The 27,900-nt window shown below is 38.3% G+C and overlaps 1 protein-coding gene across 1 annotated transcript in view; it reads left to right on the forward strand.

Annotated features, from left to right (window-relative positions):
• gtf2ird1 (GTF2I repeat domain containing 1) overlaps positions 1–27,900 on the forward strand; it is a 52,130-nt gene that overhangs the window by 14,200 nt on the left and 10,030 nt on the right. The window contains exons 6-18 of the mRNA XM_051937382.1: positions 692–1,008; positions 1,455–1,550; positions 3,942–4,025; positions 5,811–5,994; positions 8,987–9,012; positions 10,969–11,095; positions 13,561–13,604; positions 13,843–13,923; positions 16,866–17,018; positions 23,367–23,420; positions 23,823–23,903; positions 27,413–27,596; positions 27,760–27,821. Coding sequence (XP_051793342.1) covers positions 692–1,008; positions 1,455–1,550; positions 3,942–4,025; positions 5,811–5,994; positions 8,987–9,012; positions 10,969–11,095; positions 13,561–13,604; positions 13,843–13,923; positions 16,866–17,018; positions 23,367–23,420; positions 23,823–23,903; positions 27,413–27,596; positions 27,760–27,821 — 1,493 coding nt within the window. The remainder of the gene's footprint in view (positions 1–691; positions 1,009–1,454; positions 1,551–3,941; positions 4,026–5,810; positions 5,995–8,986; positions 9,013–10,968; positions 11,096–13,560; positions 13,605–13,842; positions 13,924–16,865; positions 17,019–23,366; positions 23,421–23,822; positions 23,904–27,412; positions 27,597–27,759; positions 27,822–27,900) is intronic.

A 27,900-nucleotide genomic window follows, 5' to 3' on the forward strand; every position in this document is an offset into this window, starting at 1 on the left:
GTCGGAAATGATACAACAACAGTATGAAAACAAGACATTCAGTTTGCGATCCATGAAGATACATGAATTTGAATACTTGTCTGATATCAAAACACCTAAAAAGGATCTCAAATGGCAGAAATCCTTCAAATCCTTGGTTGTGAAGTAAACCAGCACTTTGCAGGAGTGTTGCAAAGCTGGTCAGGATCACCAGATCGTGTCAAAAGAATGGGTGTTGCAGTTTGTTTTTTTGTACTTACACAAGCTCTCGTTAAATCCTAATTAGATCCCAGCTGTAAAATATTCACCCATTTAGTTGTCAGTGTAATTTCAGTGTTCTTTAATTAGAAGCAAAAGAGTTTCTCATATGTGCGCTGATATTAACTGTCACATGCCTTTTGCCACAACAAATTGGGAATTTCCTGTCGTTACTAGTGCATAATGAAGTTAAATAAACAGCCTGAAAATACGTGCGGAACTGTGCTGCAATTTATTTGTGTCTGTTTATAGCCTGTTTTTTTGGAAAAGCACAGAAACCGCCTTGATGCCATTAATAATAACCCTTAACTTTTTCTAAGAGGTAATCAAAGGGTATTTCAGAACCAAGCAGATAAATTTGTCCTAAAAAGAGCCACTGAAGCTAAAATAACCCAAGAGCCATTTCACAAGCGATTTTGTTGATTAATTGTTTTTTTTTTTCATCTTTGCACAGGCAAGCAGAAGATTTGTCTCGAGAAGCCAAGTCGAGCACCGATGTCAATCACAACTCTTCCACCACCGTCATGACACAGACCAGCCACGGGCCGGGGAAGACGACCGCCCAGGTAGTCACGTCGTCGAGTCCCGCCACTTCCAGCAACTCGGTTCTGTCGAACTTCCTGTACGGCATGCCCATGTCCTCCAAACCCCACCCAGACGGCAAGCTGGACTTCAAACCCATGTCCCTCCTCAACCTGGGCAAGGACAGACTGGCCAACTGGACAGCAGGAACAGACAAGAGCAGCACCGTCAAGGACTGTTCTAGCAGCGGTGAGTCGAGATCAGTGGAATACGGACTCATTGAATCAGTCTCTCTTTTTTTCTGTCAGTATTGTGTGAATTTGAAAAGGCTGTTTCTGTATAAAATTCAAGATTGACACAACAGTTGTAATAATGAAAAGTAAAAGCTCTCAATAAAAGAAAGTGTTTCAGTCTGAGTGCTTCAACCGACGCCTCCGGTGTGCCTCCAGATGTGTTGAATTTACCAGCGTGCTTTGTAGTCAGTTTACTGTAACAATTCATTATTTTATTCAAGCAGCACTTTTGCTTGCTGTATCTGTAAAAGGAATCATTTGAATCACTTACTTATGTTTGAAATGTAGAAAAGCACTGCAAACAAGACCCAGGAGGTTTGATTGTTTCCTGGTACATGTGCTGTTAATTCATTAAGCCAGTTAAGACAATGAGTGAGGGATATATTTGCTTTGTCTTTTTAGATGAGACAACACGACTACCTGGTGAGCAGGGTCAGAGCCCTCCTGGCATCCACATCTCTAAGAGATTACTCTTCTCCATCGTGCATGAAAAATCAGGTAAACTTGATTATATTACTAATTAGAAACGTGTGGCTGGCTGTATTTTAAATGCACAGCATGAAGACATCGGTAAAGATAATTAAAGTCAGGCAGACTGAGCGGGAAAACCCCTGACATCCGTTGTGACGCAAAATTCTACGGTATATTTGTAGTTGTGTTCCATATATATGGAGTTTTTTGTCATTTCCCACCACGTTTCAAGCCAACATTAAGAGATTTTTTCCTTAGATTTCTTCTCAAGTGGCTTGAGATTCACATAAAAGACTGCCACCATGCTTCAATGCCTGCTTCACACCTTCACTGAGGATATTTTAATATTTTTTTTTACAGCTGCAGCATATCAGTAGTTGGTAGTTAGTCACATTTGAACAACATTGTCTTGCCACACTAGTTTCATTCTGCTCTGTCTGTGCTGTTTATACGAAACACTGACCAGCACCTGGTTAGCTTAGCTTAGCATGAAGACAGAACGCAGAGGAAAACAGCTGGTCCTGTCCAGTGGTAACAAAACCGAGCCGCCTGCACCGCTGAAGCTCAATAATTAGTACGCTATGTCTGGATTGGAAAACATACGAAAAGAGTGTAAAAAACACAAGTTGTGGTTTATTCTCGACTGGGTGCAGTCATTTCCTGGATGACACTTGTGAAGTTGATACCTGATGTTTTCACACTTCGGTTTGTGTGCAAATTAAACAGACGTGTTAATTAGTGAGCTGTAGGAGGATTTTGTTAGCTTTGGACAAGCTGTTCATGGTCAACAATCTATTGAATCTGACGGCTGTAGCTTCATATTTACAGACATGAGAGAGTGGTACCAATCTTTTTAACTCACTACATGCAAGAACATAGAAAAGTGTAGATTGTAGAGTAGCACAGTATCCAGTACTGCGAATATTTAGAATATTTATTTTGAGATCCAAATATTCAGACTTGTCATAGTTACAATGACGCCGTGCTGCGATCTCACAATGATACAGAAATCTTTAACAAATCCATGGATCCAGACTATAAGCCACATCTCTGCCAAAATCTAGTAACTTAGGTCTTGTATCATTTCGGACCTTTCTTGAAAGTTTCATCGAAATCCGTTAGTTTGTTTTTGAGTCATGTTGCAGAAAGACAGAGACAGACAGACAAACATACGCCGATCGTCACATTCCTTGGTAGAATAATAATGATCGTTTTTTTTGTTCAAAAGAGTCCTAAACAAACAAAATTACTTATTTCTAAATATTTACTCACTTTTTCTTCTGTCAACATCAAGTCTCTCCTCTTTTAAAAGAAATTCTACAGAGATGTTTATTTCTCTGCCATGAAACGGTGCAGTTATATGATGATCGGTGTTGGTTTGTCTGTCTGTCTCTCTGTCTGTGTCCAACGTTACTAAAAAACGGACCAACGGACTTGGATTCAATTTCCACAGAAGGTCAGAAATGACACCAGGACCAAGTGATTAGATTTTGGCAGTGATGCGGCTTCTGATCTGGATCCATGGATTTGTTAAAGATTTCCGTATCATCGTGAGATAGCGGCACGGAGTCACTGTAACCATGACAACAAGTGAACACTACGCCAGCTGCCTGCTGATGATCACATGATTGAGATCCTACTACAAATCCACCGCTGTGGACTTATCAGGACTTATCCATCAGAAATGATACAAGGAACAATTGATTAAATTGTGGGGGTGTGTCTGAGTCCCATAAATTCCTGCCACTCGCTACATATTTAGGTCACATGTTTCGGTATCCGTACATAACATACGCATGCATAACACACACAACGTCATTTTTTTTAAAGATTTCATGCGTCAGAAATGTTGTGAACAGAGAGACAAACAAACTGACAAATGCATGCCGATCATCACAGAACTCCACCGAGGTTCCACTTGCTTGGCGGAGTAGTAAGTTTAAGGGAATATGTGGAAATATAAACAAAACAAATGAATTTATACACATTCATCATCATCAGCCTCAAGCTCCAGTCTCGGTCAGACCATAATATGTTGTCAAATGTTCGTGTCAAACAAGAGAAATTCAAATCTGCTGTCCCAGAGGAGGATTTTCTATGCTTTGTTTTGCTTCTCCTCTTGTGCTCTCGCTTGGATTTGCAGACTCACATGTACGTTAGCCAGGCATTGTTTACTGAACCAAGGCTGAACTGTGCTAACCCTTAACCGTTAGGTGCTAAGCTACTAAGATGTCAAGAATAATCCTTTAAGACGATTTCACTGATTTACCGAGTTGACATTGAGTAGATGAAGAAGATTAATTTTAGACCTTGAGCACAGCGATAAATAGAATGCATTTGAATGCTAAAGCTCCTGTAAACTTTAGTAAAAGATGTTTCACAGCATTGACAGGTGCTGTTGACTTTTTTCTCTTGCAGAAAAATGGGACTCATTCATTCGGGAAACTGAAGACATCAACACGTTGAGGGAATGCGTTCAGATCTTGTTCAACAGCAGATACGGTGAGGAGAACCCTTGATTTTTTTGCAGCATTATCACATGCAGGGTGCAATTAAAAAAGGTACCTCTGCCTCCTCGTGCACAGGGATGATTCTCTGCGTATCTATGGATGTTGATAGATTGGGGTCAGTGCTGTGGTTTGATCGTCTTTTTCCTCAGCGATACATAGAAATGCATTTTTAACCACAGCGAACTCCTACAAGCAAAGCAGTCAAAAGAGCAGCTTGACGAGAGGAAGTATCCAGCTGATTATGAGCCCACTTATTCAAATCTTTGCATTGTTTTGCTGCTTATTTGAAGGCAGTCGAAGAATGCTTACAAGCAAACCACCTGCGGTGCACTCGTACAGCTTCCACATTATGACTCATGGGATCTGTTGTGTGTTTTTTTTAATCCCAGCCCAGAGCACCAATTATCATTCCTTTAAAGTTTATTTCTCATTTAGCCGGAATTATCTTAACTTCTGTAAATCTTCCACGGGGCTGTGCGTCCCACTGGAGGCAGCTTTTCCTCATGCAAATTATCGTTGTATCAGATGTATCTGTTTGAATAAAAGAAACAACATCTCAGAGCAGGGGTGTCAAACATGAGGCCCGCGGACCAAAACCGGCCCGCCAGAGGGTCCAACCCGACCCACAGAATGACTTTGTAAAGAGTTAAAACTACAGAGAAGACGTTAACTGCAAATTGTAAATTTAAAATAATTTCTAGACAAGTTGTTTTGTTCATAAAATACTAAATTGTTCATTGTTCTTTGGTCATTTTGTGTCTAATTTTTGTAATATTTTGTTTTTGTTGTTTTTTGTGTTTTATTGTCTGGCTTCTGTCGTTTGTCTCATGTTTTTGTTGTTTTGTGTTTTTTTTGTCTCCCTTGTGTCGTTTGTCTATTTTTTGGCATTTTGTTTCTCACTTCTGTTCTTTTTTGTCATATTTGTGCAATTTTTGTCTTGTGTCCTGTGTGATTTTTTGTCTTGTTTTGTTGTGTGGTTCATTTTTTGTTCTTTTGTTTCTCACTTTTGTCATTTTGTGTCTCATTTTTGTAATATTTTGTCCAGCTTTTGTTGTTTTTTTTTGTCTGACTTTTGTTGTCTCGTGTTTTTGTCTTTTTGTTGTTTTAGTTTATTCATTGTTTTTTTTATTATTTTGTGTTTTTTTGGGTCTCATTTGTGTAATTTTTGTCTCGTTTTTGTCGCATGTCCATTTTTGTCGCTTTGTAACGCTTTTGTCAAATTTTTTTGTCGCTTTTTTGTTTTGTTTCATGTTGTCTGCCTCATTTTTTGTCATTTTGTTTCTCATTTTTGATATTTTGTGTCTCATTTTTGGAATATTTTGCCCTGTTTTTGTTGTTTTTTGTCTTTTTTGTCTGACTTTTGTCCTTTTGATCATAAAGTAAAACACCATATCATTCAGTTTCAGATACCTATGACTGAATGTTTTGGGCCTTTGTAGGTTCTAATGTGTAAATGATAAACTGAGGCAAAATATTGTTGAAATTGAATTTACTTTTCTGCAGAAATGTCAGGTTGTACAGAATGTTTCATTAAATGTGAGCATTTTCAGAATGTACTTTTTTGCACTAAAACAAAGGAAACACTTGGAGTTGTTGTTGTTTATAGGTTATTATGTTGTGATTTTACTGCTCACTTGAGATCAAATCGGGCTGAACATTGCCCCTGAACGACATTCCTGACATAGAGCATTACTGAACATCTAAACAGTGTTCTTTCATTATCTGCAATGTGTGCCAGTGTAAAACCTAATTCTTGTTCACCTTTTTCTGCCCCCAGCTGAGGCTCTGGGTCTGGATCACATGGTGCCTGTCCCTTATCGTAAAATCGCCTGCGATCCCGGGGCCGTGGAGATCATTGGCATCCCCGACCAGATCCCCTTCAAGAGGCCGTGCACGTACGGCGTTCCTAAGCTCAAGCGCATCCTGGACGAACGCCACGGAATCCGCTTCATAGTCAAACGGTAACTAATGCTTTAAGACGGCAACTGGCAAGAGAGAGAAAGAAAGAAGCAGTGGGGAAAGTTGCATTTTTGTGCTGTAAACTTTCCGGATGCGTTTGTGTCGCCAGACTGTTTTAAGTAACGCAATATTAGATTTTCGAGGAGACACACTAATGCATACTTTCATGAAAGTCTAATTCAGTCACTGAGTGCAGATCATAGTTTACCCACTTGATACTTAATTATCGCCAAACTACAGGATGGCATCGCTTCTGAAACTTTCATTTGGAAAAGATTTTTAATAAGCAGCTACCAACCAAGCCAGCCCAAACCATCTGTCTGTGAAACGTCTGTTTTTTCCGCACACGGTGTCCCGCTGACTGGTAAACCATTTCCATTCATGTCCCAAATGACTTTTCTTTGCCAGCATATTGCGCTAATGGCTGCTCCTCCATCGATTTGTTTAAACTAATTTAAATGAGCCACCATGCCTTGTTTGAGATAACACATCTTTTAACGAATCCTGCAGGCAGCTCATTACTGTTAATACAATTAGGAAAGATTGAAAATGTGATTAATTCAGAATTACATCACATCGCCATTGTCTTTGAGGGATGTTCCAGATGCAGGCCTCCGATGTGCTTCTTTGCTACGTTCATTGTTGACTGACTGCGATCATTTTTAAACAAATTTAGTTTTAATTTATTGCAGCCGCCATGGTATTAATTGTTCCCAGATATTATCAGATGTAATAACGGCCCAGTTCTATTTCCATGGTGTGAGTGGTTTTATTTCAAAGTTGTAGGCAAATAGAGCCATATGTACTTGAGCGTGTCTGGTTTGTGTTAATTATGAAAACCTCATTGAGCAAAATAGAGGTTTAGCTTTAGCAAAGACGCCACAACAATGTGGTCCACAGTGAAATATGGTCACCATTAATTATGGATTGAATTTGGTAGATATATTTAGAATCATCTGCTTTTTATCCATCAGAACTTCCACTTGTCCAACTCTTGAGCACATGGGATGATATCCAAAAAATAAAGCCTCAGAACACTAAAATGCTAGCATGCTAACAAGATAGCATTCCTAATAATAATGCAGAACAAACACAAATCCCATCCTGCAATGTTTGTCTGACTATCAACACTTTCTCGCTTCCTAACTTCGTCTGTAGCTCTTACTTCCAACTTACTTCCTTTTCAAGATGTAAATGTTAATCATTTAAACCCAATGATCTGTTGGGTTTGAAAGAGACGTTGTCTTTGAAAGAAATTGCCATTTATCAAAGCCAGAAACTATACAGACAGAGGATTTGGGGATTTCAAGCTTTCTGATATCCCTCGCTAAAGAAAACTCAGCTTAAAATAGTAGTATTTGGTCAATTTCCATTTTTTTTACATGTCTTGTTTAGATATTTGCCTGTAAAGAGACTCATTGAGCAAACCAGAGGTTTAGCTGTGGCAAAGGCGACATGGTTGGTGGCTGACGACGCCACAACAACGTGGTCCAGAGTGAAATATGGTCTGCATTAGCTATGGATTTAATTTGGTAGATATATTTAGAGTCTTCTGCTTTTTGTCTAGCAGAACTTCCATTTGTCCAACTCTTGAGTACATGGGATGATATCCAAAAACTAAATGCAATTTCAGCCTCAGACAACATAGAACGCTAAAATGCTAAAATGCTAACAAGATAGCATTCCTAATAATAAGCAAACACAAATCCCATGCCACAGTGTGCATGTCCAACTATCAACACTTAGTCTGTAGCTCTTCTGCCAACTTGATTGCTTCCTTTTCAAGATGTAAATGTTAACCATTTAAACCCAGTAATCTGTTGGGTTTGAAAGGATGTTATCGTTTAAAGAAACTGTCCTTTTTTACAGTTTCAGGCTGTGATAAATGACAGTTTCTTTAAAAGATAACATCCTTTCAAACCCAACAGATTACTGTGTTTAAGTTATTAACATTTACATCTTGAAAAGGAAGCAATCAAGTTGGCAAGTTATCCCTTGCTAAAGAAAACTCAGCTTAAAATAAAAATATTTTGTCAATATCCATTTTTTCTATGTGTCTTATTTAAATATTTGCCAAAAATGAACCGTTTACTGTAAACAGACTGTAAAAAAAAAAGAAAATTCTGTGCACCTTCATGCAACTGTGAAGCCTTGAATGATTTAGTTGCCACCAACTGTCACATGGTAAAAATCTGTGGCCTGTTGCTATTGATAGCAAAACTAAAACATGAACTTTTGTAAAGAAATACATGAAAAAGAACTGATCTTCCAAAGTAATCCTCCCTTTGCTTTCTGTCATTCAAAAATCACAAAATCTTTAGGTCGACAGAGAGCAGGAGAGGTGCTTATAAATACAAATTGCAAAGTTAGAATCCAATAATATGCATTCTACAAAATCAGACATGTCCTGAATGGTCAGTGGACACATTATACACCTCCAGGTCAAATGTTGCTCCATTTTATCCAATTATTAGTGTGTTTTGTGGTGTCATGAGCACCGTGTAAAGCCTGCAGACTGTTCTGTGATGACCTAGTATAAAATTAGGTCATTTGACTGTGTGAGTGAGGTGGTGAATTAATTATAGATGGAAATTATAAACGCCCAACTATGCCGCCTGATTCATGATTTTAACAAACAAGTGCAAGTAAACACAGACCTAAAGAAACAATTGTGTCCAAAGATTAATTCTAATCGCAGTAGGGCTTGAGTGTTTCGGTGGCAGACAGACAGAGTGGGAGCATCTGCCAGCAGGAGGGGAAGCGGTCCAGGCGACAATCACAACCACAGTTATTTTTAGTCGCAGGGATTCGATGATAACAAAAGAAATGACTCCATTACTTGATTATTTTTTGACTGATTGCTTAAAGAGGCAGTTAATGTGCCTAAATAGCTGTTAATGAAGCGTTCCTCCACATGTTTGCATCAGGTTTTTTGCCCTGAGAGCTGAAATGGTGTTTGGTGACTAACAGCCTGTCTTTGTTTTTGTATTCCAGAATGTTTGATGAAAGGATTTTCACTGGTAAGAGCCCCATTCACTTTGTTTTTATCCTCACACCGGTGTCCCTAATTGCACTTGAGAATGTGGGAAATGGAAAGGTTTCTGTGGCAGAGGGGGTTTTAATTTGTCAATGTTTATACGCAGTTTATTTGCACCACAGACCGGATTTAAGCAAGACAATAAGGACCGGTCATTGTACTCATAACAAACAAGAAAAGCACTCAGAGAGCGCAGTGCTCCTCCAAGGCTGCTCGGTCATTGTGTCATTTCCGACAGATTAAATCTTTAATAAAAAAGTGGCGTTGTGCTGAGCACAGGTGTGTGTTCTACATGTGTACGTTATGTACGGATACTGAATCATGTGACCTAAATATGTACCGGGGGGCGGGAATTGATGGGAAACATCCCCACAACTTTATCAATTGTAACTTGTATCATTTCTGATGAATAAGTCCCAATAAATCCACAGCGTTAGATTTGTAGTGGGATCGTAATCACGTGATTGTCAGCAGGCAGCTGATGTAGTGTTCACCTGTAGTCATAGCTGAGCTTTTTAAGCTCGAATTACATCATTGTAGCAGCCACGCCCCCTCACGCGGCTCTTCTTAAGCAGCGCACCTCCAAATTTTTCTAACAACGCAGACGGAGATGTGTGGAAAACACACAGTCTGTGGTAAAACATGGCAGAAGAACAGGAGCTCCTTGCAGCAGAAATCCAGAAATACGGGCATTTATAGGATTCATCACACAGAGATCACTGTGGTAACCGGGTTATGAACAATTCATGGTGTTAAATTAAAACTAACTGCTAAAATGCAACTATTGGGTAAAATGCTGTGCTGTAAGTGGTGTAAATAATGGCAAACGTCTTCTACTCTAGTTTAGCACCAGAGTAGACTAGTTAGACGTGTGTTTGTGATACACTGGCCCCTGCAGTTTGGGAGAAGACGCCACATGGAGGATAAAAGCCACACGCGTTCTCTTGTGTGAATTCTGAGTGTCTCATTTCTGCACGTCACGTTCGTGCAGGAAGCATAACCTAGCCTTTACAGTGACGCCGTGCTGCTATCTCACAATGATACAGAAGTCTTTTAACTGATCAGTGGATCCAGACTATAAGCCGCATCACTGCCAAAATGTAATCACTTGGTCCTTCTGCCATTTCTGACCTTCCCTGAAAGTTTCATCCGAATCTGTTTTTGAGTAATGTTGGAAACAGATAAACGAGAGATCATTGTTACTCCACTGCGTTCCTTGACGGATTGATAATGATCTTTTTTTAAAATATTTTCAAAAATGAGTCTTAAACAAATAAAATTTAGATTCAGATTCAGATAAACTTTATTTATCCCCGAGGGGGATGTCTCAGCATCAACTCTCCCTCTTTTTAAAGAAGCTGTCCAGGGACGTTTGTTTTTTTTAAAATTATTTTTGGCAGATTGACGGCTTCATTTAGCATCAAGTGCAGGAAACAAACACAGACGGACACAATGGGAAGACGAGCTAGCCATTTTTCAAAATAAAGACAACAAATGTGCTTTTTTTAGCTTATCCCCCTCACCTAGTAGTATTTATTGTTGCTTTAGTTTTACCCCCCTGAACTTGTGAGGTAGTAATCACTGTTAAGTCAACTGATTGGGCCTCACAAACATCGACATTCCAGTAAAGGTGGAGAGAAAATTAGAGCCAATTTGGCTTCTCGCCCAAACACAGACCGCATTTTCATTAACATGAGGAATGATCTACTGATTTTCAAGAGAGAACTTTGGGTAAAAATGTAATTGTTTTGGTCGCTTTCCATGTTGGCTCTTCACTCGGGCGTTTAGCCGGATGACATTTGTCAGGATCTTGACAATTAATTACAGTAACTGGCTAACAGAACAGCGCTCCGTCGGGTCTTTATTTATATATTTCCGCCCCACAGATGTTCTCTGCTAATACGCTGTTTGTTTATCGCCTGTGTCTTGTTTGTTGAAGCTGCCGGCAAGATTGCAAGGGAGGAGGGCAAGCATGACGTGGGCTCCACGCCTGAAGACAGCTTCCCCGACAGTCTGAGCATCCCGCCCACCACCGCCGAGCTGGTCAGCAATCCTCACAGCAGCAGGTCGGAGTGCAGCCCACGCACAATCTTAGTGCCGCCCCGCAGACTTTGTTTACAACGTGGAGTTTATGACACAACAGCCAGGCGGTGCTGCTTTAGTATCTGGCATAACTCATAGTAATTAAATAGTTTAAATACGCTGACTGTTGTGTGGAACAGAATTTATAATGTATGTTTCTCTGTTGAGGCCAGCTGTGATCAGCTTAATTTTAGCTACAGCCTTTAATTCATACAGTATTTCAGGTTTTGGTTGTTTATAGTTTGGTAGAACAGCAGTTTGTGAATGCTGGTTAAAGAGAACAATACAGTCAATTTTAGTTTTTTTCAGCTTAGCAAAAGTAAGTACAATCAGCATTATTTAACAAACTCATGTTAAGTATCTGAAAATAACCAATATTTGGCTTAGAAACCATTTAATTTCTTATCATACAGTCTCAAAAGATGTCTGCAGACCTAAAGCCCCATTCAGAAATGCTTTTTTCAGTTCATCTGATGGGATCTGAATGTGTCTTAAAGCGCATTTTTCTGCAGTAATCCTACTAGATCAAGATTTTAGTAACATTTCTGTATTAATTTCAACACATTATTGTCTATACTGCACAGAGGTGCTTTAACACACACACTTTGAGTTGTGTAAAGTGATTTAAAGAGGGTGTTTTCTTTATTTTAGCACCAGTCGCATTCCAAAAACATCACACAGAGCAAAAGTTGCCAAAATCACAATAGACCTTTCTCCTTCACTTTGTCCTATATACATCTATTACAAACTGAAATATCCCCGAAAATAGAAGTTTACTTTGTTCAAAACTAGTGGTGGGATGCGATTTTATTAATCTAATTCATTTCAAGCTTTGTAATTAATTAATCATGATTAATCACATTTTTTTGTCAAATAGCAATATTTGACTCAATAAGTGAAGTTTTTCAATTCAAATAAATTTTGATTGAAGACTGAATGAATAGACACGTGAACTTAAACAACAAAAATGTTTGTTTCATTTCTATTTATCTGCATTTTTCATCTGTCGACTACATTCACAGATTACTGCAAACTCAAAGTTTAATTATAGCGATTATATTCAACATTTGAACGCTTTTTGTAAACTCAAGCACTTTCAGTGTCTGAAAAGTGGTCTATTATGGGATGGCTACACCATTTACCTGTACCAGGACTGTCGTAGCTAACATTAGCTCTGGTGCTAACGGCAACATGTTTTACACTGAGGTGATACCGTTGGTTTTTAGTGCTGTGGTGATCAGAAAACTCTTTGTTGCACAAATTGCACTCAACCACGCTTATCCAAGCTGCCATCAGGAAGATTTATAAAAGAAAACTTTCCGCCCAACAAGCTCAACGTGTTCTCGTCTTCCATCACTGTTCACCAAACTTTGTTGTGCGCTGATGTCAGTATGTCCTGTGTATCTTCTTGCGCCTGGTAAACAGACTTCAGCTTCATTACCACCACCTACAGGGCTGGAGTGTGGATCAATGTTACCGGTGTGCCAGAAATTAGAGAATTGAGAATGGTGTGATTTTTTTAATAGTTAATTATTCTAATAAATAATCCCCCAACATGGAGAAAGGCTCGACCAGGATCTAACAGAAAAACGCTCTGTGTTCTTTTCACAGTTTGTTAGCTTCAGTTTAATCATGTTGCATGGCGGATTTAGAGCTAGTCTTTTATTAGTGCATTTTGTACTTTGTATTCTTTGTTATTTCTATTTTACTAGTAACCTCTGTGTAATTGTGCATTTTCCACTAGCCTTTGTTTATTGTATTGCACTCTGGCAAAATAAGTTACTCCGGGATGAATGAAATTTATCTTGTCTTATCTTATCTTATCTTATCTTATCTTATCTTATCTTATCTTATCTTATGCCAAACTTGTGTTTATGACACATACAGTAGTGGAAAAAAGTTTTGGGACACCCCATACATTTACATGTATATTGCATTAAGAATGGTCTTAGGTCTTCAAGTGCAATTCATTTTAGTTCAATCACAGCCATAATACTAAACAAATCCTAAAACAGCCATTAAAAACTTCAAATTAGTTGGTTCCATAAAAATAAGAAACTTTGATTAATGGGTCATTTTGGTAGAATTTAGTTTTGTTAGTTTTTCTTGTAAACAACAAAGCAAAAAAAAAAAGCATTTGTATTTGTTTGTGACCGTCTAATGTAGCCACACCTTTTGAAATACAAAGAAGATTTTTCCACAAGTATTTCATGATAATGTTTGAAATTGTGTAAAAATTTAAGGGTGTCTGAAAACTTTTTTCCACCACTGTAATCTGCAGATACTTTGGCTTTCTGCACCACTTTGGTGGCTTTGTCTGGATGAAACCATGACAAACATTAATGCAAAAGTGAAACCTCTAAGCTTAAGTCATGCTGGGAGAAAAAGCTTTCTAGTGAATCAGTTTTTCCATTTGCAAATCACCAACACGTTTTGTTTTACTCCACAGATCCACAAGTGCTTGTGTAAGTCCTCTGGCTGACTGTGAAGCAGGTATGTGCTTTCTAAACTCTTCATCATGTTTTGCCGCCTGAATTTACAAATGATTTGAACCCCGAGTCTTAAATATGAGTTCTAACAGTCCTTGAAAGTCTCTTTCCCGCCGTGTTTTGCAGTTCGATCACTTCCAACACATTCTATCGCCTGCTTAAATCTGTTTTAACGCTGCCATAAAACACAGTGCCACACACTGATGGGAACTGGCGCTGAATGAACTGTTCAATCCCCGCAGGTCCTTCAGGAGATTGCATTCCTTTGAGGAGGATTAAAACGGAGCCTCCAGACGGGGAAATCATTCAAGTTACAGTGCCAGGTAAGTCGGCACACGCTCGGTAGCCTTTAGCTGTGAAAATTGTTCACTTCCAAAAATACAAACGCTTTGTGCAGACGCAGGTTTTCACAGCTTGGCCCTGAAGTATTGCAGGTTTATGATTCAGTGTCACACGACCAGAAACCTAAACACTCAGCTGCAAAAGTTTGTCCTTGAGGAGCAGGCAGAGCTTTTAGTTGGTCAAGCTAATGTGGAGATTATAATTACAGCTTCCCCTTGTGGGTCATTCCAGGATTGGGGGACGTTTTACGTCCCACCAATCAAATTTCAAATAATCCATGTACAAAATACTAAAACATGTTGTGTAAATATATTTATCTACAAATCTCAAAAACTAAGAGAATAAAAGTTTGAAAATGTTTTTAAGAACACCAATAAGTCTGCAGTTCCTCCAAAATGCCATTTTTCTCTTGTCCCACCCCCCTGATGACCAAATTGAATCTAAAATCAAACAGTTGAAATGAAATTTAAATCTAATTTTTTGTATTTTTTTTCATTGAAGTCTCTCGTAATTGTGGGCTTTTTTTAATCAACATAATATTTTAAATAAGAATTATTATGCATGGAATGTGTCCCACAACAACCCTGTTAGCATAAACCTTTTAGCTGGTACAAGAAGAAGAAAACAGTGAATCACATAAAACACTGGAATTTTGTAGTTGTTGAGATGGCTTTGATGGCACAGCTTTTGAGTCCAACATAAATTTCCCCACGTGGGACAATAAAGTACATTGAATTGAATTAACATCACCAAACATGTTTTCTTAAAGAATGGGTAAAACAAAGCTCTGTCCTCTCTTCTAATTTTCATATTTTCAGGACATTGTTAGCCTTGATTGAGTGTCTCACTCTACCTCATGTTATCGGGATCAGACAAATTCTTTTTACTTTTTTTGGACTTTTTTTCTTGGCTGTTTTCCATCAGTCAGTTTGTCCTCTTGGTCAGCAGTAACAGCTAGCTAAACGTCTAGCTTCTACTGCTGAGAAAAAGCTAGCATTAGCATGGATTAGCAACCCTGTTACTGTGATTAGAATAGGGTTAGAAAACAACAAATAAAACATGGAATAAAAAGTCTACCGTTGATGTGTAGGCTGAGTTAATCAAGGCTTTGATAGTTTATTACCTATTACTGGTCAATATGGAGCAGAAAACTGTAAGAGAGAAGGTTTATTTTTCAAAAAAAATGTGAAGCCCAAAGTGTCCTCCATTTCTGGAATGACCCTTGTCTTGTCTTACAGCTGCTGCCAGAAACTAGAAAATGTGTTACTGAGAACATACTTTAGTCCAGAAGCAGCTGAGCTCAGAAGCAGGAGCCTCACCGGGTTTATAGGTTCGGGTTATTAGGAGCTCCACATCACAGTGATTAAGTTCCTGTAGTGGATAAGAACTGGCTCAGATTAACGCTTTCCTCTAAGTATTTCCAAACATTATGTTCTGCTTTTACAAACCCACTGGCAGGTTTCAAAAGGCATGTTATCTTTTATGAAAATCACCAAAACTACACCATTTCACCAAGCCACAAACTGTAGTAACAGAAAGAATCACTGGATTTTTAACTTTCCGACAGTCCCTGGACGAATCGTGTCCCTGAAAAGTTTATTATTTTTTATTTTATGCGTTGGTTTTGTTTTTATGTTTTTATATCTTTAAAGTAGCACTTTACAAATAAAATGTATTATTATTATTATTATATTATTATATAAAAATGCTTGATAAAAATAAACAGTTTGTTTGAACGAAATGTTGTGAAAAGCTAAAAATTCTGGGCTTGTCTTCTCAAGTGTAAAACTTTGAGCGACTGTACTGTACCTAACAGTCAAATAACAAATATTCAGAGACTTTTTAGCTGAACTGCGGGCAGTGTTTAGAAGTGTGGAAGCCAAATTAAAAATTTAAATAATAAAATACATGGAACCACCATTTTTATCCAGAATTGGTAACACCTGTTGGCACTTGGAAAAAATATACTAAACATGTTGATTCTAGTCCTTTTTCAAAGAAGTTCAGCTTTATTATTTCTGTTTTCACTATTTATGTCATTATAACTGATATAGAAGCAAATTAGACTCATTTTTAATTTCATAAGGCTGGAGAATTTCTAGCTTTGAATTTTGTCTCATCGAAATTTTGTATGTGAGTTTTTTATGCCTGAATTTAGATCCAAAGCATAAAAACTGAAGGTGCTCAAATTCGACATATTCAAAGTTCATACCTGTGTCATACTGCCCAGAAGACATTTTTGGCTTCTCTCTTCTTCCAGTCATGGTTGTTCTGTTTCCATAGAGGCACAGGACTTTATTTTGTAGTGAAAAATGAGTCCACAGTCAGTACAAATGTGACAGAAATGCACAGAAACTGATTGGAGTTCAGAGTTCTAGAGACTTCAAGGGTGGAGACAAACTGACTGATTATACTGGTTGAAATCCTCCAACCTGATTGCTGAATAAATGTTAACAAGAGAAAAGAAGGGCTTCGTTAAAGAGTCGAGACGATTTACAAGTCACAACTTCAGTGCAGAAGTAAAAAACAAATCACGGTTTGCATTATTCACTTTAGATCTTTGGCTTTTGAGAGTTTGCGACAAAAATCTAAAGAAATCTCAACTGTGTCCAGAGCTGTAGAACTACCACAGAAAGAAACAAGATACAAATACCTGATAATTGTAGTAACAAATCTATTCTTTGAAGTGACTCTTTATATAATAATCATGTCTATGAAGCATGAAAATATAATCTTTTTTTTATCCAAATTTGATCTTGCTTTCAATCTTTTGTCCTGTAGTGTGTGTACTATTCTTATAGCTTTTTTTGTAATATGTTTATTGGATGTACTGTGGTACTCCACACTTCTGCACACTTCTGCACTTGCTGTTGTGAAATACAGCAATACCTGTTAAGAACAAACAAATGCCCCCCTCCTGTAGATGCTGGTCTGAGCAGTGAGGAGCCCTCTGAGCCCGTGGCCGAACCCACCGCCGCCGCACCGTGTCCAGCCATGGCCTCACCCTCCGCCCCCTCCGCCCCCGCTGCTGCTCCGGCCCCCTCGGCCACCCACCACCCGATGGAAAACCACGCAGGTAACCCCACCTCCATCAGCCCACAGCTATGTTTCCTCACACTGCAGCTCCCGGATTGCCGACTCCCACCTCAGTGTCACTCGGCCGCCACCTCACACTCCACCGGCCATTTTTTAGGGAGCTAAAAAAGCCGCGGCACGTATGAAACCACTTTTTTCTCAGATATTTAACCTCCAACTCCTTCACTCCCTTAAGTAGCCACAACCCCCAAACTGAAAAGCTCCCTCTCCCCAGCTCTCACCTCCTGTCGACTCTTTCCCTCCACTCTCATCTGTGAAAGGCACCATACATCAGATGTTTTGACACATTAAGTCCTAAACCACAACTTTTTGCCCTCAGTGACTGATGCATTGTGCACATTTGCAGATTTTGAGTTGTCCTGTAGTCCAACTGCCCAAAACAGCTAGTTAGTTATTGTATTAGAGAATAAACTGCTCCTCAGAGCTCCCAAATCCGTCCCCTCTGCTCTTCCTCTCCATTAAACCCTAGATAAATAGAATAAGGTCACCAAGAACGTTTGAGTAGACGACTCTCTCTTTCTAAACTGCACCGGCCTCATCAGCTGCTACAGTACCATTCAAAAGTTTGGGATCGCTCAGAAATGTCCTTATTTTTGAAAAAAAAAAGGAGTTCTTTAAATAAAGATAGTATTAAATGAATCGGAAATCCAGTGTAGACATTGTTAATGTGGTAAATGAATATTCTAGCTGGAAACAGCTGATTTTTAATGGAATATCTCCATAGGGGTACAGAGGAACATTTCCAGCAACCATCACTCCTGTGTTCTAATGCTACATTGTGTTAGCTAATTGTGTTGAAAGGCTCATTGATGATTAGAAAACCTTTGTGCAGTTATGTTAGCACATGAATAAAAGTGTGAGTTTTCATGTAAAACATGAAATTGTCTGGGTGACTCCAAACTTTTGAACAGTAGTGTATAAAAATGGATTCTTTTAAATTTGTAACCACATACATGCAGATATGTCTTTGAGATGTCTGTCCCACCCCAATATAATGGAGGTAAAATGCTCAGGTTGTGCTGCTGAAAGTGTTAAAATGTTACATTAAAGAAAATAAATCAATATCAGCTTGTCCTTTTAGCAAAGTCCCTGTTGCTCTGGAAAATTTACTGCACTGTCGCTAGTTTTCAAATTGTTATTCAGAAAATAGCTTCAATGAAAACTGCCAGCAGTGCAGGATTTTCAAGAATCTACTCACAAACATTATATTGGGATGATAACAGACAGCTTTAATCTGTATTTTTATTGAAATGACCCTTTAAGACCAACAAATGCATGTTCCTGCGTCTTAATACTGCTCAAACCCCACACAGTCAATCAGGTTGTCCAAATGTCAAAAGTGACTTTTTTTTTCGTAGATGAAATTATCATATAAATGAGGCCATTTTTTTACATTTTGAAAGTGCGACAGAGATTGAAGAGTCTACTCAAAGCGATCTTGCAAAACGTTGCTTTCAGGAGGCGTTTTGTTTTTATTTTGTTGATTTGTTTGTGCTTTGTTTAAGTTTTCTTTTCTTTCACAAATGACCACTAAAGGAAAGAAAATGGAGGTAAGTGCAGCAAATGTCACATTTCTTGTAAGTGATCTATAGGAAAGCATTTGAAAGCTGATGTTTTTTGCATTTTTTCTGCAAATAAAACAGAATAACCCATCTGTATACATTTTAGGACAGGGGCCACATCCAGCCCAATATGATGTCAAATGGGCCGGCCCAGTAAAATCACAGCATAACCTATAAATAGCCACAACTCCAAATTTTTTCTTTGTTTTAGTGCAAAAACGTACATTTTGAAAATGTTCACATTTAATGAAGTATCTTTCTACAAAACATCATGAACGACTAGAAAAATAAATGCAATTTCATCAACATTATACCTCAGTTTATCATTTACACATTACAACTTACAGATCACAGAGTGTCTACAAAGACACAAAACATTTAGTCACACATATCTGGAAATGAATGCTATCGTGTTATGATCAAAATGACAAGAGTCAGACAAAAAAAGACTGAAAACAACAAAAACAAGACAAAATCTTACAACAGCGAGACACGAAATGACAACAATCAGACAAACGACACGAAACAAAACAACAGAGAAAAAATATTTGACAAAAAAATTACAAAGCAACAAAGAAATGGACAACTGACAAAAGGAGCAATAACTACACAAATGGTACAAATGAGACAAAAAATTACGAAAGGACAAAACAACACAAAAGTAGACAACACAAGCGAGACAAAAAACACAAAACGACACAAACGATACACAAAACAACGAATGAAGCGAAACACAAAATGAGAAAAACAAGACAAAAAACACAAGCGAGACAAAAAGGAAACACAGAATGACAAAAATGAGAAACAACGATAAAAACATGACAAAGTATTACAAAAATGAGACACAAAATGACAAAAGAACAATGAACAATCTAGTATTTTATTTTATGACTACAACAACTTTTCTAGAAATGAATTTAAATTTCTAGTTTTACAAATTTATTATGTAATTTTTACTCTTTACAAAGTTGTCCCATGGGCCAGATTAGACCCTCTGGCGGGCCGGTTTTGACCTGCGGGCCACATGTTTGTCACCCCTGTTTTAGGACATTTTTTTTAAAGGAATTGTGTCATGTTTGGGCTGCCCAACTTTCTAAGATAAAAGTTTGTAGATGATTCAACTAAAGCACACAATAACATCAAGTGTATTTGTCACCTATAAGGAGGCTTCAGAGCTCAATTATAAGTTTAAACTAGTGGCTGAATGTACAGTAAACTTCTTCGCCAGTGCTGCAGTCAAATAAACAGCACCCAGAAGTAGTCTTGTAGACAACTTTCTCAACAGTTCATGTTTATTTCAACTCAGCTGGGCAGATTTTAATGTCTGTTAAATGTTGAACATCATCTTTTGCAGAGATGCAACATGTAATAAAACGAGTTCAAACTGTACCTTTAATGTCTCCAAGCAAAGTAATGAGAGGGTCGTGCAGTTTCCTCCCATACTAAACAATAAACAGACAATGATTTTGTCGGGTTTGTGATGTTCCGTTCTTGGTTATGTTGCAAAAGACTCAGGCAGCGTGGCTTAAAGTCACAATACGCCAGATGTACGCACATACAAATTGAATTGCACTCTGCTTTTGTGTGTTACAGCAGAAGAACCACTTCACTACTGTTACAATTCAACAGCAGTTTGCCTGCAGTCATTAATTTGAACCACCTTTTCTTAAACAGTAATTCAGTGTGATCACAACGTCTCCACCAAAAGACAACAGGCAATGACTTTGGATTATTGCCGTCTCATATAGTGCACCTCTTATTTTGTTTTGTCCGTTCCCTGTGTTCTCTCAGGGTAGAGGGACACTTTTAGATAAAGAGTTTAAGCTTCACAAATGTAATAATTACTGCAACACTAGTGCCCCAAACCTGAATGCCACACCGTCGTCTCGTCTTTCATTGAACATTGTAAAAAGAAGCAACTCGGCAACGGTAAAGCATCACGTCTTCAGCCCTTTTCACCTTGTAGTAACCAGTAATGTAATTCCTGCCAATAATGTAATAAATTTGGTTATTTTAAATGTAATAATGTAATAAGTTATTTCGTTATTGATTGGTTATTAGTTGAAGGGCCTTGTATTAAAAATTTCCTTGGAATAAAAGATTTTTTTGCAGTTTTCGTTCAGGTCGTTCAACAAAAATAAGTCTTGTGGACAGCATAGTCGTCATGTTCATTCATCAAGGATACTTTCCATGTAGCCCTCTACAAAATCGTTATTTAGAATATTGTTTATTTGCTTAGATATGTAAATTCTAGCTTGGAAAATCCAAACTGAATCTCCATGTAATCTCCTATCTCCATGTTAGGAGATACAGGAGAATCAGTTTGGCACTGGGCGAATTGAATCGCGTTTCCCTCCCGGGACAGTTTGGTACGACCAATCATAGCACGGGAGGCGGGAGTTAATGCTGCACCATCTTCAGTGCCTGGATTACCCATAAAACACCTGCGCACCTCCCGTAACCAAACACAAACATTAACAAAGTCATTCCTAACACCGCTAATCGTTCGGAAGGAGTCTTTTGTTGCGTAGCCTTTTCAAAAATAAGTGTTGACCTTGAGAGTACCCCATGTATTCTCAGATTTTTGTGACAAAAACGGCAGTAATCATTCACTGCGATGCTTTCTCGGCTGCATGCCATTGTTGTTTGGACTACATGGACTTCAAGGTCGATTTGTTTGTGCGTCACATCCGTGTTACGCTGATTGGTTCTTTCTCGTTCAAGCTGCATTCGTTAGCCCCTCCTTTTTGAAATCGTCTCGTACCATCACAATGCCAGACTGCCTTTATTTGTATTTATATTAATACATAAATAAAGTCAGTCTGGATTTTCCAGGCAATGTAAATTCATAATTCTATGTCAGTATGAAATGAATTTACCACATTTTTTCTTGGAAAACATTTTGGTAAAAAAAAAAAAAACTCAAACATTTCTCAAGAATAAAAGACTCAGTCCTCACCTAAAACTGTGTTTAAATAACTGGACTGGCACTATAATGGTACTTAACTCAAAAAAAATAAAGAATATTTTGTACATATTGAAGTAAGAGGAAATCATCAGCATAAAATTGACATTACTTCTTCCAGTACATGTCCTTAACTTTGTACATTACTGAGAAAAATCCAGGCTTTCACCCATCAGCTGTCCTCGCCATATAACTGTTTTATGTGTTATAATTTAGACACTGTTGTTCCAGCAGCCTTGTAGAGCTTCATAGTACAATGGAACAGTCATCTTCTGTCTAGTTCTAGGTTTCTATAAGAATTTCTCTTCTACGCTGCCCGTCCAAAAAATAAGTCTCACTCTAGTTTTTCGTTGGACCACCTTTAGCTGTGAGAACGATGCACACTCGCAGTGGCATCGTTTCGATACACTTCTGCAATGTCATAGCATTTATTTCTGTCCAGAGTTGCATTAATTTTCTACCAAGATCTGATATTGATGATAGGAGAGTCGGACAAAGTCTTCTCCAGAACATCCCAAAGATTCACAGTGAGGCTGAGGTCTGGGCTCTGTGGGGGTTGATCCATCTCATGTTCCTTGAACCACTCATTCTCAATGTGAACCCCATGAATGCTGGTATCATCATCTTGGAACATGTTCATGCCATCAGGAAGAAAAGCGCCACTGATGTAACGACCTGGTCATTCAGTATATTCAGGTATCAGCTGACCTTATTCTTTGGGAACATAACGTTGCTGAACCTGACCAACCCCAGATCATAGCCCTAACCCCCACAGGCTGGTAGGCACTAGCCATGATGAAGGCATCACTTCATCACTTCATTGCCTCTCTTCTTACCCTGATGCCCCCATCACTTTGGAACAGGGTAAATTTGGACTCATCAGACCACATGACCTTCTTCCATTGCTCCAGAATCCAATCTTTATACTACCTCACAAACGAAGCCTTTTGTTTCTGATTAGCCTCACCGATCAGTGGTTTTCTTAGAGCTACGACTGTTTAGTCCCAATCCCTTAAGTTCCCTTTGCTTTGTACGTGTGGAAATGTTCTTACTTTCACTTTTAAGCATAGCCGTGAGTTCTACTGTTGATTTCCTACAATCATCTAAGGGTTTGTTCCGACCACATTTGTTCCTCAAAGATGATGGTTCACCACTATCCTTTCAGGTTTTAGTAAGCGTTGGACAGTTCTTAACCTGATTTTAGTAGTTTCAGAAATCTCCTTAGTTGTTTTCTTTGCTTGATGCCAGTAATTTGACCCTTCTGAGACAGATTAACATCCTTTCCATGCCCACAGGATATGTCTTCTAACATGGTTGTTTAAGAAATGAGAAGCTCCTCACTGCATCAGCTCGGGTTAAAGAAGTTGTTGTAGCTGAAACGTTTTCAGTAATTATCCAATGGAAGGCTCTTACCTATTTGCAGTCCAGGTGGTGACTTTTTGTTTGGACAGGCAGTGTATTTCAGAAAAGAAATGCAGGCCTATTTATGTGTTGTTACATTATTGGCTGCAGTTATAACATTTTCTAAGGATTTTTTAAATGCTAGGTCAGTAACGTAATAACTTATTACATGATTGGCAAAATGGTATTACTTTGTTGGCTCAAAAACTTTATGACATTATTGGCAGGTTGTTATGTTTTTGGCTTTATTACATTTAAAATGGCCAAAATGATTATGTTATTGGCGGTTATTACGTTATTGGTTACCACACACCTGAGTAATATCTTCACAGGTGCAGAAATGTTTCAAAGCTGATGCGTCTTGCTGTTCTCCTCTCTCATGTTTTTTTCTTTCTTGCAGCTGAAGCTCTGTCGCCCAGTGCGGCCTCCCAGAGCATCAGAAGATCCTCTGAAGGTAGGCTGGACTCACTCATGCCGTATGTTGCGCTGCATGCAGAGCTTTTGGCCTCTTCTATCTCTGTGTGACGGCATACAGCCCCGTCAGAATAACACACAACAGCTGCCGACTCTGACCCGGCTTACCCACTTTCAGAAATATTTAAACTTTCTTGTTTAGCTCCATTTTTGCACTCTGCTCTCCGACATCTAGTTGTTATGTTCGCTGGTGATTAATACACCCCGCCCTGCACTGACCTGGTAATGACACAGTCAGTTTGTCATTACCGGGTCAGCGCAGGGCGGCTGGAATCTGTCAAAATAAAGTCGGCGAGCAGAGAAGCCGTAATGTTCGGCAGTCTGACCCCACCGACCTCGTGCAATAACTCTCTTTCATTTTTCATTTGCTCGGCTCGTTCAGCGGGGAGTCTGGTGGAGGACATCGGTGAAATGATTCTTCAGCTGCGGAGACAAGTGGAGAGCCTCTTCAGCATTAAGTACGGTAAGCTACCTGTAGAGCCGCAGCTTTATCCTCGTTCACAGGAGGCCAGCAAGTTATGCATTCATTTCTGCAGTAAGACTTTAATCTCCTCCACGTCTACGCACCCCAAACTGGTGTAGTGTAATATGAAATGTAAGCTTTTACAGACAGATTAATATTGCTGTTTCAGTCAGAGGTGTCAAATTCATTTTAGTTTAGGGGCCGCATTCAGCCCAATTTGATCTCAGGTAGGCCGGACCAGTAAAATGATAAGTGTAATAATAAATAACCACAGCTCCAGTTGAGCAAAAAGGTATGTTCTGAAAATATTGACATTTAAGGAATTATCTTTTTACAAAACATCATGAGAAACTGGAAATTTCTGAAGAAAACAAGTTCAGTTTAAACACTATTACGCCTCAGTTCATTTACAGATTGCATTTTACAGTTTACAGTGTGTCCACAAAGACAGAAAACATTCAGTCACAGGTTTCTGGAACTGAATGACAAAGTATGTTACTTTAGGATCAAAATGATGAAAGTCAGATAAAAAAAGACAAAATACAACAAAATATATAACAAAATGACAAAAACGAGAAACAAAATGAGACAAACGACACGAAACAAAAAAAGAGACAAGAAATTAGACAAAAAAGTTACAAAGCAACAAAAATAATGGACTAACGACACAAGCGAGACGAAAAATCACACAGACGAGAAAAAATTACAAAAGCTAAAAATACGACAAAAAGCAGACAACACAAGTGAGACAATAAAACACAAAACTACAAAAACAATACACAAAACCATGAATACAGCAAAACACAAAATGACAAAAATGAGACAAAAAGCACATGACACAAAAAGGAAACAATGACAAAAGGAGAAACAAAACGACAAAAACATGAGACAGACAACAAACGTCAGACAAAAACAAGACAAAATATTACAAAAATGAGACACAAAATGACAACTCATCAATGAGCCATATCGTATTTTACTTTATGATCTAAACAACTTGTCATGGTCTAGAAATTATTTTAAATTTATAGTTGTACAAATTTACAATCTGCAGTTAATGTCTTCTCGCCCCCCGGGCAGACTGGATCCTCTGACGGGCCGCGTGTTTGACACCCCTGGTTTAAGTTGTTTAATAATTTAACAGAATTAATCTGTTCAAATTAAAGGACACGAATCTCAATGTGTCATCAGAGGAGTTTAAGCAGAGATGTTACTGTACAGGTAGAACTAATACAATAATTTGCTGTTGCATTCAGAGGATTACCACTGAGCTTTGTGAAGCTTTGAGTCAGGATACAGGCCTTACTGTACTTCCTGCTGTGGTTTGGTTTCTGTAGCTCCTCTTGTGAGGATGAAGGAGGCAGCTGATCAATAAGTTCGACTATCGGGGTCCCTTGGCATCACTTCTGAACACACAGGGTATCTTAAGAGTCATTTTTCAGCGTGCAGTAAACCTATAAAAACCCAGGAACCTCAGAAATAGACACCAAGAGCCAGTAGTGCAATGTTTCTCTGCTGGTGTCTCACAAGATGCTCTCCTTCTACCGTCTGGTTAATGTTGAGAAAAATGTGTATTTTATCCCAAACCAGGATCTTTCTCCAGCCTACAACAAGCAGTTTTGGTTCCCAACAGCATTATTTGCAAATAATCTAATATTTACATAATTAACAACTGATAGTAATTTCTCATGTTGCTGCACTTTTTCTCTGAGCAATATCTGGCCGAAGAATTTACTTTTGCATTAATAAAATTTTATCTTATGAAACTAAACTAAACTGAACACAAACGTCAAAATTCTGTGACTCCTTCTGCACCTCTTCAACTTTCTAATGGGTTTTTCTCAATTTCTAAAAAGTCCTAATAATAAATATCCGCACATCAAATGCTGATGCAGGCGTCTCTACTGCTAAGGAATGCCTCGTGCGAATCTCAGGTGCTTCCAGCTTTGACAAAATGACAGTAATAACGGCCTGGGAATGAAAACTGCCAGTAAAACGTGGTGCCTGAGCAAAAATATAGACAGTATGTTAATATTATTCAAAACTGGACATAATTTGTATTGGCAAAGTTCAATCAGATCATTCAGTCAGACTTTATTTATACAGCACTCTGCATACAAACAAAAATGCACCACAGAATGCTTTACAAAGATAAAAACAGATGCAATAAAACAGTACAAACATTTCCACCCCCACAGTCCAGTTATCAGTAAAAGACTCCTTCATAACGCATGAAATGAGGAAACACCAAGTTGAGATACAATGAAATAAAATAAGCTAGATAAATAACTAACATAAAATAAAAACTATTATTAAGATAGAAAATAAATAAAACACAATAACATAAACAGAATATTTTTTTTAAATGACATAATAAACTTTACGTAGACTGAAATGTGTCAGTAGATAAATAAATACCAAAATCAATAAATAACATTAGTTCTGAGAAAAGTAAGAAATAAAAAACCTGACTAAAAAGTAACACCGACAGCCCTAAAAAGGTGTCCATGGATCTGTTTGAAACAAGCTACCACCAGATTATTTATATTTGCAGTTAAATGTGAAAGTGAGTACATCCTGAATGTTGGTAATAGTCACGCATTATACTGGAAAAGTGTCGTAGGTCCTGGAAATCAGTCTGTAAACTGGGATGGATGTTTATGATAGATTTAGTGCGGGGGTGTCAAAGGCATTTTAGTTCAGGAGTCACATTCAGTCCAGTAAAATCACAGTATAATAACTTTTAAATATTTCATTTTTCTCTTTGTTTTAATCTAAAAAAAGTCCATTCTGAAAATGTTTGCATTTAATGAACTGTCTTTTTGTAAAACATTATGAACAACCTAAAATTTCTGAAGAAAAAAGTGAAATGCTTCAGTTTGTCATTTACAAATTACAACACACAGAGTATGTACAAAGACACAAAACATTCAATCACTGAACAATGTAGAATTTTGCTTTTTGATCAGAATTACTTGTCAAGCTCTAGAAATTATATTAAATCTACATTCATTTCCACATCTAAGTAGTAATCCTGAGCTCACACTATTAAGGAAGAAGATTAAGTTGTCCTCCTGCCTTGTAAGTGTATTAAATTTATGCATAAAAATAGATAAAATATTGTTTCAGTGGTTCCACCAAACCGGACTGACATCATGTTGCACCAATATCTTTAAATATCTCCACAGTAAGGATTCATTTTCACAGAACTTTACTCTTCAGAATGTAGCAACATTTTACATTAAGTAGGTTTACTCACTGTTTGCTTTTTTACACTTTGCAAAGTCATTAGGCCGGATTGGACCCTCTGGTGGGTTGGTTATGGCCCACAGGTCGTACGTTTGACACCCTTGGAAGTTTTTTTGGCTATTGCTGGTCTAACTCCTATGTAGTGATTCGATGAGTGTTATTATTACTCATAAAAATGAGACCAAACTGATTACATAAGGACCAAATTCTCAAGTGGAATCATCGTTTCTGTGCTTCTTTTGCCTTCTCCTTTTACTCAGCTGAGGCTCTGGGCCTTCCCGAACCAGCCAAGGTGCCATACTCCAAGTTCCAGATGTATCCAGAGGATCTGTGCGTCACCGGGCTGCCGGAGGGAATCTCCCTCCGAAGGCCAAACTGCTTCGGAGCCGCCAAGCTACGCAAGATCCTGGCTGTTAGCAGTCAGATCCAGTTTGTTATCAAAAGGTGAGAGCACGTAAAGGAAGTACTCTGCATGATTTTTGTGTTTTAGTGTGATAAAGATCACATCAGGTGCATATGGCTCTTTTTATTAGCTGCATTTTAATGTAGGGATTTATTCAGGGATTCGTAAACATTGGATTAATCTGTTTTTTTTGTTTGTCTGCAGGCCTGAGCTCTTAACTGAGCAAGTAAAACAAGAAATGCCTTCCATCCCCGTCTGTGATTCAGGTGTGTCTGGTTCTTTTTAGAGATGTTAGGTGAAACACATCATCAGATTTTCCCTTTTCAGGAAGGTGGGAAGACTTAA

The sequence above is a fragment of the Acanthochromis polyacanthus genome, chromosome 17 (assembly GCF_021347895.1).
Source record: "Acanthochromis polyacanthus isolate Apoly-LR-REF ecotype Palm Island chromosome 17, KAUST_Apoly_ChrSc, whole genome shotgun sequence".
In the NCBI taxonomy this organism is placed as follows: domain Eukaryota; kingdom Metazoa; phylum Chordata; class Actinopteri; family Pomacentridae; genus Acanthochromis; species Acanthochromis polyacanthus.